The following is a 13,246-nucleotide window of genomic DNA, read 5'->3' on the forward strand; positions in this document are numbered from 1 at the left end:
TAAATGTGTTGATATTAAATATTAATAAATACAGTTAAATGTTAAAATACTTGATTTTTATTGCACATTTTTCATCTGATGAATTAATTTGGGCTCAGTTTCTGATGTTGAATAGATTGTTTAATTAATAGCTATACTTCAGTTCTAAAGACCTGCCGGCTCCTTGAACATGAATGAATACGTTTATTGGCCAAGTATGTACACATACAAGGAATTTGCCTTGGTGCTCCGCTCGCAAGTCTTCTTTCGTGTGGCGTGCACAGCCTAAAGTTGTAGGACAACTTGTTCTATTTGACCTTCCGTTTGTGCACGTCGAGTTGATTGCATTAGTTGAAACAGGGTGGACCACGTGAAGGTTGCAATCTCCCACCCCCGCTCGCAAGTAACAACACGACATAAAGTAAACCATTAAGAATAAAACATAAAATATTAAAACATTAAGAATAAAACATTATAGTTTAAACATGTGAATGAAATAAAATACCTGAACAAAAGGAGGCTACAGACTTTTGGTTATTGAGTAGAGCTACTACTCGTGGAAAATATCTGTTTTTATGTCTTACTGTGGAAGCTTTGACAGTCCGGAGTCGCCTTCCAGAGGGAAGTGATTCAAAGAGTTTGCGGCCAGGGTGAGAGGGGTCAGAGATGATCATACCCGCTCGCTCCCTGGCCCTTGCAGTGTACAGTTCGTCAATGGGGGGGGGGGGGGGGGGAGAGAAGGAGAGAAGGGGAGAAGGGGAGAAGGGGAGAAGGGGAGAAGGGGAGAAGGGGAGAAGGGGAGAAGGGGAGAAGGGGAGAAGGGGAGAAGGGGAGAAGGGGAGAAGGGGAGAAGGGGAGAAGGGGAGAAGGGGAAGGGAAGGTTGCAGCCAACAATCTTCCCAGCTGATCGAATGATTCACTGCATCTTCACCTCCAGCTGAGATAGTCCCTTCAGATTGCTGAGATTATGGCCTGGTGCTCATCTGTGGTAAGCAGTCTGAAGAAGGGTCTTGACCCCAAATGCCACCTATTCCTTCTCTCTAGAGATGCTGCCTGTCCTGCTGAGTTACTCTAGTATTTTGTTTCTATCTTCGGTGTAACGAGCTGCCAGAGGAGGTAGTTGAGGCTGGGACTATTTCACTGCACATCTCGTATGTGTATGTGACGAATAAACTTGACGACTTGACTATCCCAACGTTTAAGAAACAGTTGGACGGGTACATGGATAGGACCGGTTTGGAGGGATATGGACCAAACGTGGGCAGGTGGGACAAATCCACAATCAACAATTTTACCCCCTGGGTTGGTGTATATTTACCCCAGGTTGGGAACCTTTGTCTATACAATATCAATAATTTTTGTATGGAGACACAAACTAATAAACTCCACAAGATTCACACCAATGCCCCCTGTCCCCCCCACACACGTCTACGTCAATCAATCAGTGGGAGGAGGAACGGCATGATGTTGTAGAGAGTGACGTCGTCGTTGGCCAATGGGAGCGGGACGGGGCGGGCCCAACGGTGGGGGGCGGGGCGAGTGCGTTGTAGGGGCGGGCCAGTGCGATGGGGGCGGGGCCACGTCGTGGGGGCGGGCCCAACCTTGGGGGGCGGGGCCAGTGCGGTGGGGGCGGGGCCAACGTCGTGGGGGCGGGCCCAGTGCGACGGGGCGGGGTCAGTGCGGTGGGGGCGGGCCCAACCTTGGGGGGCGGGGCCAGTGCGGTGGGGGCGGGGCCAACGTTGGGGGGAGGGGCCAGCGGCGGGCGAGGGAGAAGAGAGGAAGAAGTAAAAAGGAAGGAGAAAGAGAGGGAAGAGAACGAGGAGAAGAGTAGAGAAAGAAAGAAGGAAGAGGAGAAGCAGAGGGAGAGGAGGAGGAGGAGGAGAAGGAAGAGAAGTCTCTGCGACCGACCGGCGTTGACGGCCCTGCCCGGCATGGCGCTGAAGGCCGACGTGGTGTTTGTGAGTAGCGCGGCCGTGTGTTGGAGCCTCCCCGGCGGCGGCGGCGGCACCGACAGCCCGTGGTCGCGGACAGGCCGTGGCTGAAGCCTCGGGCTCGCGTTACAGTCCGGCCGGCTGCTGCTGCCCCGGGGCCGCGATCACACAGAGCCTGGAAACACCGGCCAACGTGCCCCAGCTACACCAGTCCCACCTGCCCGCGTTTGGTCCATATCCCTCCAAACTTGTCCTATCCATGTACCTGTCTAACTGTTTCTTAAATGTTGGGATAGTCCCAGAGACTACCTTCTCTGGCAGCTTGTTCCATACACCCACCACCCTTTGTGTGGAAAAGTTACCCCTTTAAATCTTTTCCCCTTCACCTTGAACCTGTGTCCTCTGGTCCTCCGTTCCCCTGCTCTGGACAAGAGACTCTGTGCATCTGAAATGTTTAGGAAGGAACTGCAGATGCTGGATTAAGCCGAAGATAGACACAAAGTGCTGGAGTAACTCAGCTGGTCAGGCAGCATCTCTAGAGAGAAGGAATGGGAGGTGTTTTGGGTTGAGACCCTTCTTCAGACCGATGTCCTGAACTCCTTCAGTCTGAAGAAGGGTCTCGACCCGAAATATCACCCATTCCTTTTCTCCAGAGATGCTGCCTGTCCCGCTGAGTTACTCCAGCTTTTTGTGTCTTTATCTTCTGTGCATCTGATCTATTCCTCTCCTGATTTTATACAACTCTGTAAGATCACCTCTAATCTTCCTGCACTCCAAGGAATACAGTCCCAGCCTACTCAACCTCTCCCTATAGCTCAGACCCTCTAGTCCTGGCAACATCTTTGTAAATCTTCTCTGTACCCTTTCCAGCTCGATAACATCTTTCCTATAACATGGTGCCCAGAACTGAACACAATACTCTAAAGGCAGAAGCTAGACACAATGAGCAGGAGTAACTCAGCGGGTCAGACATCATCTCTGGAGAACAGGAATAGGTGATGTTTCAGGTCGAGACCCTTCTTCTCGGTCCAAAACGTCACCTGTTCCTTCTCTCCAGAATTGCTGTCTGTCCCGCTGAGTTACTCCAGCATTTTGTGTCAATCTTTGGTTTAAACCAGCATCTGCAGTTCCTTCCTACACACACTAAATGCAGCCTCACCTGTTACGTCTTATACAATTGCAACATGACCTCCCAACTTCTATACTCAATCCTCTGACTGATGACATTCACTCACCTGAACCTGTATTTCACAGGAAGAAGATGATCTGCCGTATGAAGAAGAGATTATTCGCAACCCGTACTCCGTCAAATGTTGGATCCGTTACATAGAGTTCAAACACACTGCTCCCAAACACATGGTGAACATGATCTACGAACGGGCACTCAAAGAGCTCCCCGGCAGGTACTCTGACAACCTCTCTTTAATTACATGTCAAAATAGAAACTTTTAAATTACAAAGAAGCCACTTGTCTTTAACACAACTGTTTAAAGTTTAAACATTTAGTTTACTTTTGAGATACAGCATGGAAACAGGCCTGTGGCCCACTGAGTCCGCGCCGACCAGCGATTCCCGCACACTATCGCTAACTTACACACACTAGGGACAATTTACAATTATACCAAGCCAATTAACCTGCTAACTTGCACGTCTTTGGAGTGTGGGAGGAAACAACAGATCTCGGAGAAAACCCACACAGATCACAGGGAGAACGTACAAACTCCGTACCTACAGCACCCGTAGTCAGGATCGAACTCGGATCTCTGGGGCTGTAAGGCAGCAAGTGCGCCACTGTTTAAAGAATGTAATGAATCTGAAGAAGGGACCTGACCCGAAACGTCACTCATCCATGTTCTCCAGAGATGCTGCCTGACCCGCTGAGTTACTCCAGCGCTTTGTGCCTTTTTTTGTAAACAACCAATTAAAAACATTTAATTTGCGGCCTGCGGCCGGGGCTTTGGAACTCCGGCCAGAGCCGGCAGATCCGTTCCCATGGTCGGATTCTGCCGCCGACTTTGTGGGACGGTATCTCGGCCCCCCCAGCATACCCAGGGTCTGTGATGCACTTCCCCTTCACCTAGGCAGACCGTTGCAGTACCGTTTAGTTTCATTTAGAGATACAGGGCAAAAAAAGACCCTTCAGCCTCACCGACCAGCGATCCCCACTCATTAACAATATCCTACACACACTAGGGAAAATTTACATTTATACCAAGCACATTAACCTACAAACCTGTACGCCTTTGAAATGTGGGAGGAAACCGACTATCTCGGAGAACGTACAATCTCCGTACAGACAGCACCAGTAGTCAGAATCGAACCTGGGTCTCTGGCACTGTAAGGCAACAACTCTACCACTGCATCACTGAGGCCACAAATGTGCGGGAAAATCGGCGGTGGACCAGTAGTAATAAACTGCACAATGTTAATTCTGTTTATTCTTTCCCAGTTACAAGCTGTGGTACAATTACCTGAAGCAACGACGGAAACAGGTGAAGGGGAAGTGCATCACAGACCCTGGGTATGAGGAGATTAACAACTGTCACGAGCGAGCCCTGGTTTTCATGCACAAGGTATTTATGTTTGCCTTGCACCAAACAACAGTACTCTACTATTTTATGTCGTCAGTTGTTGGTGTTAATAAGTGAAACTCGTGAAGTGATGTGCAGAGAGTTCCCCAGCTGATTAAATTCATCTGTGGTCCTGCTGCTAGTTGGACATATTTGCATCTCTGGAGAGAAGGAATGGGTGACGTTTCGGGTCGAGTAACCCGCTGAGTTACTCCAGCACTCTGTGAAACGTCACCTATCCATGTTCTCCACAGATGCTGCCTGACCCGTTGAGTTACTCCAGCACTCTGTGAAACGTCACCTATCCATGTTCTCCACAGATGCTGCTTGACCCGCTGAGTTACTCCAGCACTCTGTGAAACGTCACCTATCCATGTTCTCCACAGATGCTGCCTGACCCGCTGAGTTACTCCAGCACTCTGTGAAACGTCACCTATCCATGTTCTCCACAGATGCTGCCTGACCCGCTGAGTTACTCCAGCACTCTGTGAAACGTCACCTATCCATGTTCTCCACAGATGCTGCCTGACCCACTGAGTTATGGTGCAGCAGCATCTATGGAGCTAAGGAAATAGGCAACGTTTCGGGCCGAAATCCTTCTGGAAATAGGCAACGTTTCGGGCCGAAACGTTGCCTATTTCCTTAGCTCCATAGATGCTGCCTGACCCGCTGAGTTACTCCAGCACTCTGTGAAATGTCACCTATCCATGTTCTCCACAGATGCTGCTTGACCCGCTGAGTTACTCCAGCACTCTGTGAAACGTCACCTATCCATGTTCTCCACAGATGCTGCCTGACCCGCTGAGTTACTCCAGCACTCTGTGAAACGTCACCTATCAGTGTTCTCCACAGATGCTGCCTGACCCGCTGAGTTACTCCAGCACTTTGTCTCCATTGTTTTGTAGACGAGCACCAGCAGTTCTTTGTTTCTACAGTTTCTGTGTTTATTTCCTTTCTCTGTCAGATGCCACGGATATGGCTGGACTACTGTCAGTTCCAGGTGGACCAGTGCAAGATAACAAGGACACGACGTACCTTTGACCGTGCGCTGCGGGCTCTCCCCGTCACCCAGCACTACCGCATCTGGCCCATGTACCTGAAGTTTGTGCGACAGTTCCCCGTGTCCGAGACTGCCATCCGCGTCTACAGGCGCTATTTAAAGGTACGTGCATCTGTTGGAGCCTTGTGAGTAGAGAGACATAGAGCCATTCTGCATGGAAACAGGCCCTTCAGCCCACCTTGCCCATGCTGGGGGAGCAGCTTAATGGTTCCACTCATCAGTTGACCTTGGTTCATTGTTAGCTAAAGGGAAGGTGACAAGGAGGCCCGTGTACGTGTACTGAGGTACGGTGAAAAGCTTTTGTTGCGTGCTATCCAGTCAGCGGAAAGACAATACATGATTACAATCGAGCCGTCCACAGTGTACAGATACAGGATAATGTGACTAAAAAATGCTGTGAGGACTCATGAATACTGTGATTACTTATAACCAGAAATATCTCAGGTAAGCTGAGACCAATAGGTACAGGTGGGATTTAGAAGCAGATTACACTGCTTTGTGCTCTGTGTTGGTGTGGGCAGGTCAGGCCATATTTGTCGTTACCGCCCCTGTAGTCCTTCTGATTTTTATAAAGCAACTTCATTGCTTGAATCCAATACTAGCAGATGATATAGGTTTGCAGCTTGTTAATCAACACAAAATGCTGAAGAAGGGTCTCGACCCAAAACATCACCCACCCCTTCTCTCCAGAGTTGCTGCCTTTCCCGCTGAGTTACTCCAGCATTTTGTGTCTATCTTTGGTATTAACCAGCATCTGCAGTTCCTTCCTACACATTAGCAGTCTGTTAGCTAGGTTAAAGAATCAATAGTTCCTTCTTTCCTCCCCTATTTCCCGGGGGAAATTCTTTCTTCACATTGTTAAAAAAACATTTAATATTTGCAGCTGTCCCCTGAAAATGCAGAGGAATACATTGAGTACCTGCGCTCCATCGACCGACTGGACGAGGCTGCTGTCCGGCTTGCTGCCGTCGTCAACGATGAATTGTTTATCTCCAAGGAAGGGAGATCGAATTATCAAGTAAGTCGGCTATCCGTTGGGCTGCTGTTTGAGGAAGAAGCAGAGCCAAGGTCCACTGAGAGTAAATTCTTGTTTCTTGATGCTCTGATACCTCGCCTTATTGCACAGCCTTCTTCCTTTTAGAAATGCTTTGAATATTGAATGTATAATTTGTTTTTGTGTGTTGTCTCAGTTCCTGTGCCTGCAAGCAAGATAGTCAATGTACTTGTCTGCACCTCACTATACTCGTGCATCTGACTATAAACTCAACGACGAAAAAAGTCAATATTAGAATTAATTTGCACGTGGGTAGGTTAAAAACTTGTCCAAAATATTCTGTTTCTACACTATCAGCCGCTTTCTATGTTTGGTTAAGTCAGTCCTTGGTGATTACTTAGACAAAAGCATCACCAAACAGGCCCTTTGACCCAACTTGTCCAGACCGAGCAAGTTGCCTGCTGGGCATGTCCCACTGCCTCACTTTTACCCACTCATGCTTTAAACTGCCAGTTTTCTCCCCTTACTCCAATCAGTCTGAAGAAGGGTCCCAACCCGGGACGTTGCTGTCCATTCCCTCCCCAGATTCTCGGCTGTTTAGGATTGTTTGGGATATGTATCGTCCTTTATTGCAGGTTAATTCTCAGGATGGCGGGACTGACAAATGATGAAAGAATGGATCGACTGGGCTTGTATTCACTGGAATTTAGAAGGATGAGAGGGGAACTTGTAGAAACATATAAAATTATTAAGGGATTGGACAGGCTAGATGCAGGAAACATGTTGGGGGAGTTCAGAACCAAGGGTCACAGTTTAAGAATAGGGGCAGATCATTTAGGACTGAGATGAAGAAAGATTTTCACCCAGAGAATTGTGAATCTGTGGAATTCTCTGACACAGAAGACAGTGGAGGCCAATTTACTGGATGTATTCAAGGGAGAGTTAGATTTAGCTCTTTGGGCTAACGGAATCAAGGGATATGGAGAAAAAGCAGGAACGGGGTACTGATTTTGGATGATCAAGTTCAAGTGAGTTTATTGTCATGTGTCCCTGTATAGGACAATGAAATTCTTACTTTGCTTAAGCACACAGAAAATAGTAGGCATTTACTACAAAACAGATAAATGTGTCCATATACCATGATATAAATATATACACACATGAATAAATAAACTGGTAGTGCAAATAACAGAAAGTGGTTGCTAATAATCAGAGTTTTGTCCGAGCCAGGTTTAATAACCTGATGGCTGAGGGGAAGTAGCTATTCCTGAACCTGGTTGTTGCAGTCTTCAGGCTCCTGTACCTTCTACCTGAAGGTAGCAGGGAGATCAGTGTGTGTCCAGGATGGTGTGGGTCTTTGATGATACTGCCAGCCTTTTTGAGGCAGCGACTACGATAAATCCCCTCGATGGAAGGAAGGTCAGAGCCGATGATGGACTGGGCAGTGTTTACTACTTTTTGTAATCTTTTCCTCTCCAGGGCGCTCAAATTTCCGAACCAAGCCACGATGCAACCGGTCAGTATGCTCTCGACTGTGCACCTGTAGAAGTTAGAGAGAGTCTTCCTTGACAATCCGACTCTCCGTAATCTTCTCAGGAAGTAGAGGCGCTGATGAGCTTTTTTGATAATTGCGTTCGTGTTCTCGGACCAGGAAAGATCTTCAGAGATGTGCACCCCCAGGAATTTGAAGTTCTTGACCCTTTCAACCATCGACCCGTTGATATAAATGGGGCTGTGGGTCCTCCTCCTACTCCTTCCAAAGTCCACAATCAGTTCCTTGGTTTTGCTGGTGTTCAGGGCCAGGTTATTGCGCTGGCACCATATGGACAGTTGCTCGATCTCTCTTCTGTACTCTGACTCATCCCCATCAGTGATACGCCCCACAATAGTGGTGTCATCAGCGAACTTGATGATGGAGTTCGCACTGTGGTTCGCTACGCAGTCATGGGTATAGAGTGAGTACAGCAGGGGGCTGAGCACGCAGCCTTGAGGTGCTCCCGTGCTGATTGTTATTGAGGCCGACACATTTCCACCAATACGAACAGACTGTGGTCTGTGGACGAGGAAGTCGAGGATCCAGTTGCAGAGGGATGCGCAGAGACCCAGTTCTGCGAGTTTGGTAACCAGTTTGGAGGGGATGATTGTGTTAAATGCCGAGCTGTAATCAATGAATAACAGCCTGACATATGAGTTTTTGTTGTCCAAGTGGTCCAGTGCGGAGTGGAGGGCCAGCGAGATCGCATCCACCGTTGATCTGTTGTGGCGGTATGCGAACTGCAGTGGGTCCAGGTTTTTGTCGATGTAGGAGTTGATTTGCTCCATGATCAACCTCTCAAAGCACTTCATCACCACCGGCGTTAGTGCCACTGGTCGATAGTCATTGAGGCACGTCACCTTACTCTTCTTGGGCACCGGTATAATTGATGCCCTTTTAAAGCAGGTGGGGACCTCAGACCTCAGAAGTGAGAGGTTGAAAATGTCCGTAAAAACTCCCGCCAGTTGGTCCGCACAGGTTTTTAGAATCAGCAATTATCATATTGAATGGCGGTGCTGGCTCGAAGGGCTGAATGGCCTACTCCTACACCTATTTTCTATGTTTCTATCTGTTTGCTTAATTGGAGTGAAAAGTGACAGGCATTTCTTTTCCCACAGCTGTGGCACGAACTCTGCCACCTCATCTCAACCAACCCAGACAAAGTGAAGTCCCTGAATGTTGGCGCTATTATCCGTGGTGGCCTCACTCGCTTCACTGACCAACTGGGGAAGCTCTGGTGTTCCTTAGCCGACTACTACATTCGAAGTGGCCATTTCGAGAAGGTATGTGTTCCTTGTTGAACAAGATATCACTTTAAAACATTTAACACATTATAGAACCATCTTCAACAAGAATTTCATTTCTTGTGATTTTTTTTTTGTTTTTCTTTAAGTTTAATTACATAATTTGTGTAATGTTAAGTTGTTGAATCCTGGCATTATTCCCGAATCGTGAGTTATTTACACAAGCAGGGAGTTAACAACCTGACGCAAAGCTTGCCATCCCAAGATAGCCTGTTGGTTAAACCCTGCAGTTAAGAGTTTTTTGTCCCTCTTCATAGATCTCAGCAAAGGGCCTGTCCCACTTGCCGATTTTTTTCAGCGACTGCCGGCGTCATATCAGTGTCGCCAAAAGATTTTGAACATTTCAAAATCCAGCGGCGACAAAACAAAAGTTGCGACACTTGAAAAAGCATCGCGCGTCAATCCGTCATCACGCCGCGAATATTTCAGTGACCTGATACGTCAGTCAATGATGTCGGCATTCGCCGAAAAAATCGGCAAGTAGGACAGGTCCTTAATACTTCCAATGATTCATTGGACAGCCTGACAACCTGTTAAAGAGTCATACAGTCCGAAGAAGGGTCTGAACCCGAAACGTCACCCATTCCTTCTCTCCAGAGATGCTGCCTGTCCCGCTGAGTTACTCCAGCATTTTGTGCCTACCTTCGATTTAAAGCAGCATCTGCAGTTCTTTCCAACACACAGAGTCATACAGCAGGGAGACAGACCCTCCGTCCCACCTTGCCCAAGATGCCCATCCACACTAGTCCCACCTGCTCATGTTTTAGTGTTTGAGTCCTGTGTCTGCATTCATACCCACCCCTCTTTTCAACACTGGTTGTGTGCACGTGACCTTATTTCTTGCTCCCGACTTTAGAGACACAACGCGAAAACAGGCCTTTCAGCTCGCCGAGTCAGCACCGAGCAACAATCCCCCTGTGCACCAGCACTATCTAACACACACACACACTGGGGACAGGTCACAATTTCACCAATGCTAATTCACCTACAAACCTGTACGTCCTTGGAGTGTGGGAGGAAACTGGAGTAAACAGGAGTAAACCCACGTTGTCACGGGGAGAGCAGACAAACTCTGTACAGACAGCACACATAGGCAGCGCCCATGGTCTGAAGAAGGGTTTCAGCCCGAAACGTTGCCCATTTCCTTCGCTCCATAGGTACTGCTGCACCCGCTGAGTTTCTCCAGCACTTTTGTCTACCTTCAATTTTCCAGCATCTGCAGTTCCTTCTTAAACACCCATAGTCAGGATTGAACCCTGGTCTCTGACACTGTGAGGCACCACTCTACCGCTGTGCCACCGTGCCGCCCTGGCATCATCTTGGTCATGGGCACCTCTATACCTTTACCTTTATTGCATTGACTGCAGGTACAATGGAGGTGTTTGTGTTGTCCTTAGGCCAGAGATGTGTACGAGGAGGCGATTCAGACAGTGATGACAGTCCGTGACTTCACCCAGGTGTTTGACAGCTACGCCCAGTTTGAAGAGAGCATGATCGCAGCTAAAATGGAAACGACGGCAGAAATGGGACAAACTCAGGAAGGTGAGGTGGATTCTTGTGTATTTTTCCACATTAGATATTTCTGATATCAAGGGATTTGGGGAGAAAGCAGGAACGGGGTACTGATTTTGGATGACCAGCCATGATCATATTAAATGGCGGTGCTGGCTCGAAGGGCCGAATGGCCTACTCCTGCACCTATTTTTCTATGTTTCTGTCTCTTGAGAGTGCATGCAGGCAGTGTCTTGTGGTAATCCATGCCTCCAGAGGCACCAAGCATGATATTGATTTCTTTAATTTGCCTTTTATTGAGCTAGAAACTCAAAACAGGAGCATCAATGCTGACTGTGTTTCCTTTCCATTTTTTTTAATAGCTCAGGAAATTGAAGCTGTTAGAGTAATGGGATGAGTTAGCGTCCACTTCACTATGCCTCCATGATAGAGCTGCCCAGTCAATCTTACTCCTTGCTCTTTTCCAGTCAACTGCATTTTTCCCCCATTATAGTTATTTTCCAAACCTGTTTCAGATTGACTTATATGACACAACGGTGATCGGGCTGATCTCCAATGGCGATGAATCAGCCTACAGAGCGGAGGTGCAGAATCTGGCGAGCTAGTGCTGAATCTGGAATTCATTGCCCCAAAAGGCTGTGGAGGCCAAATGAATAGATATTTTTAAGGCAGAGATAGATAGATTATTGATTAGTACGGGTGTCAGAGGTTACGGGGAGAAGGCAGGAGAATGGGGTTAGGAAGGAGAGATGATTGAATGGCAGAGTAGACTTGATGATCCAAAGGACCTAATTCTGGTCTGAGAACTTATGAACAATGAGGTTTTCATAATGTGATTCGCATTTCTACCTGTACTTTGGATCTAACAGATGATATTGACCTGGAGTTGAGATTGGCGCGGTTTGAGCAGCTGATAACGAGGCGCCCCCTCCTCTTGAACAGCGTCCTCCTGCGGCAGAACCCCTACAATGTACACGAGTGGCACAAGCGGGTGAAACTGTACGAAGGGAAACCACGAGAGGTGAGCAATGCTTCCCACGTCACAGTGTAGACCGTGGCGCAGCGGGTAGAGCTGTTGCCTCACCGTGCCAGAGACCCGGGTTCCACCCTGACTACGGGTGCTGTCTGTACGCAATTTGCACGTTCTCCCCGTGACCACGTGGGTTTTCTCCAGGTGCTCCGGTTTACCACCACACTCCAAAGACGTGCAGGTTTGTAGGTCAAATGGCTTTGGTAAAGATTGTAAATTGTGTGTAGGACAATGTTGGTGATCGCTGGTCGGGCCTATTTCCGTGCTGTATCTTTAAACTAAACTAAATTAAACGCTATCCTGAAATCAGTGATGTTCAGTACAACATGAAAAACAGCACACGTTAAAATATTTCTCCTTTAGACAAATGACAAACTCATTTCCTTTACCGTTTCCCCACCTTCCATTCTTCTCAATGTTGAACTACTTTACCTGCCTGTTTATGTCTCATACCTGAGGTTGGTGTGGTATTGTCACCTGCACCGAGATACAATACTATCCAGCCATGCCATGCCCTATACGGGGGCCATAGGTAGTGTAAAAGTGAAAAAGAAACTGTGCAGAAAATAGTGTTGTAGCTTTAGAAAAAATGCAATTAGAAAAAAGTGCTAGAGTGGTAATGGGGCAGATTGGAAGATCAGGAAACCATCCACAGGATAGGAAATATTAATTCAGGAGTCTGATACCAGCTGGGTTGAAGCTGTTCTTGAATATTGTGGTGAGTATGTTCTAGGTTTCATATCTCCAGGAGAGGGGAGAAGAAATAATGCCTGGTGTGCGAGTGGCTGCTTTTTCAGGGCTGTGGGGGTGGGGGGGGGGGGGGGTTGCTGTTTATCGTTCTCAAATCTCTGCATTTTCTTGCATCCTCGGGCAAAGCCTCTTCCAAACCAAGCTGCGATGCATCTGGATCAGATGCTTTCTATGGTACATCTATAGAAACTGGTAAGAGTTGGTTGGATACCACTGAGGAAGTGGTGGCACTGACATGGTTCCTTGGCCATTAATGTTATGACATCGAGCTACTGGGCTTTCTGTCTCCATCCTATTCTCCACCTTGTCATTGTTCAAGATCCAGCCCGTTTTTTTAACCCCTTGTTTTATTTTTATACATTGTAGATCATAAACACTTACACAGAAGCTGTGCAGACTATCGACCCGCTGAAGGCCACTGGGAAGCCACATTCATTATGGGTCTCCTTTGCAAAGTTTTACGAAGAAAACGGACAGATTCAGGACGTAAGTCGAAGCTTAGTTGTATCTTAAGTAAACTTTGGAGGAGCTGCATGAAGCCGAGGCTCAATACTGTCCTTTCATCAATGCTGGGAGATGTGG

General features: G+C 47.6%; 1 protein-coding gene across 1 annotated transcript in view; it reads left to right on the top strand.

The window, feature by feature from the left end:
• The first annotated feature begins 1,700 nt into the window (after positions 1 to 1,700).
• The window catches only part of xab2 (XPA binding protein 2), a 34,675-nt gene continuing 23,129 nt past the window's right edge, over positions 1,701 to 13,246 (top strand). The window contains exons 1-9 of the mRNA XM_033051024.1: positions 1,701 to 1,937; positions 3,165 to 3,313; positions 4,360 to 4,483; positions 5,445 to 5,642; positions 6,424 to 6,558; positions 9,187 to 9,351; positions 10,770 to 10,914; positions 11,754 to 11,905; positions 13,031 to 13,150. Of these exons, the coding sequence (XP_032906915.1) occupies positions 1,911 to 1,937; positions 3,165 to 3,313; positions 4,360 to 4,483; positions 5,445 to 5,642; positions 6,424 to 6,558; positions 9,187 to 9,351; positions 10,770 to 10,914; positions 11,754 to 11,905; positions 13,031 to 13,150 (1,215 nt within the window). The 5' untranslated portion in view covers positions 1,701 to 1,910. The remainder of the gene's footprint in view (positions 1,938 to 3,164; positions 3,314 to 4,359; positions 4,484 to 5,444; positions 5,643 to 6,423; positions 6,559 to 9,186; positions 9,352 to 10,769; positions 10,915 to 11,753; positions 11,906 to 13,030; positions 13,151 to 13,246) is intronic.

This window comes from Amblyraja radiata, chromosome 35 (assembly GCF_010909765.2).
Source record: "Amblyraja radiata isolate CabotCenter1 chromosome 35, sAmbRad1.1.pri, whole genome shotgun sequence".
NCBI classification, from domain to species: domain Eukaryota; kingdom Metazoa; phylum Chordata; class Chondrichthyes; order Rajiformes; family Rajidae; genus Amblyraja; species Amblyraja radiata.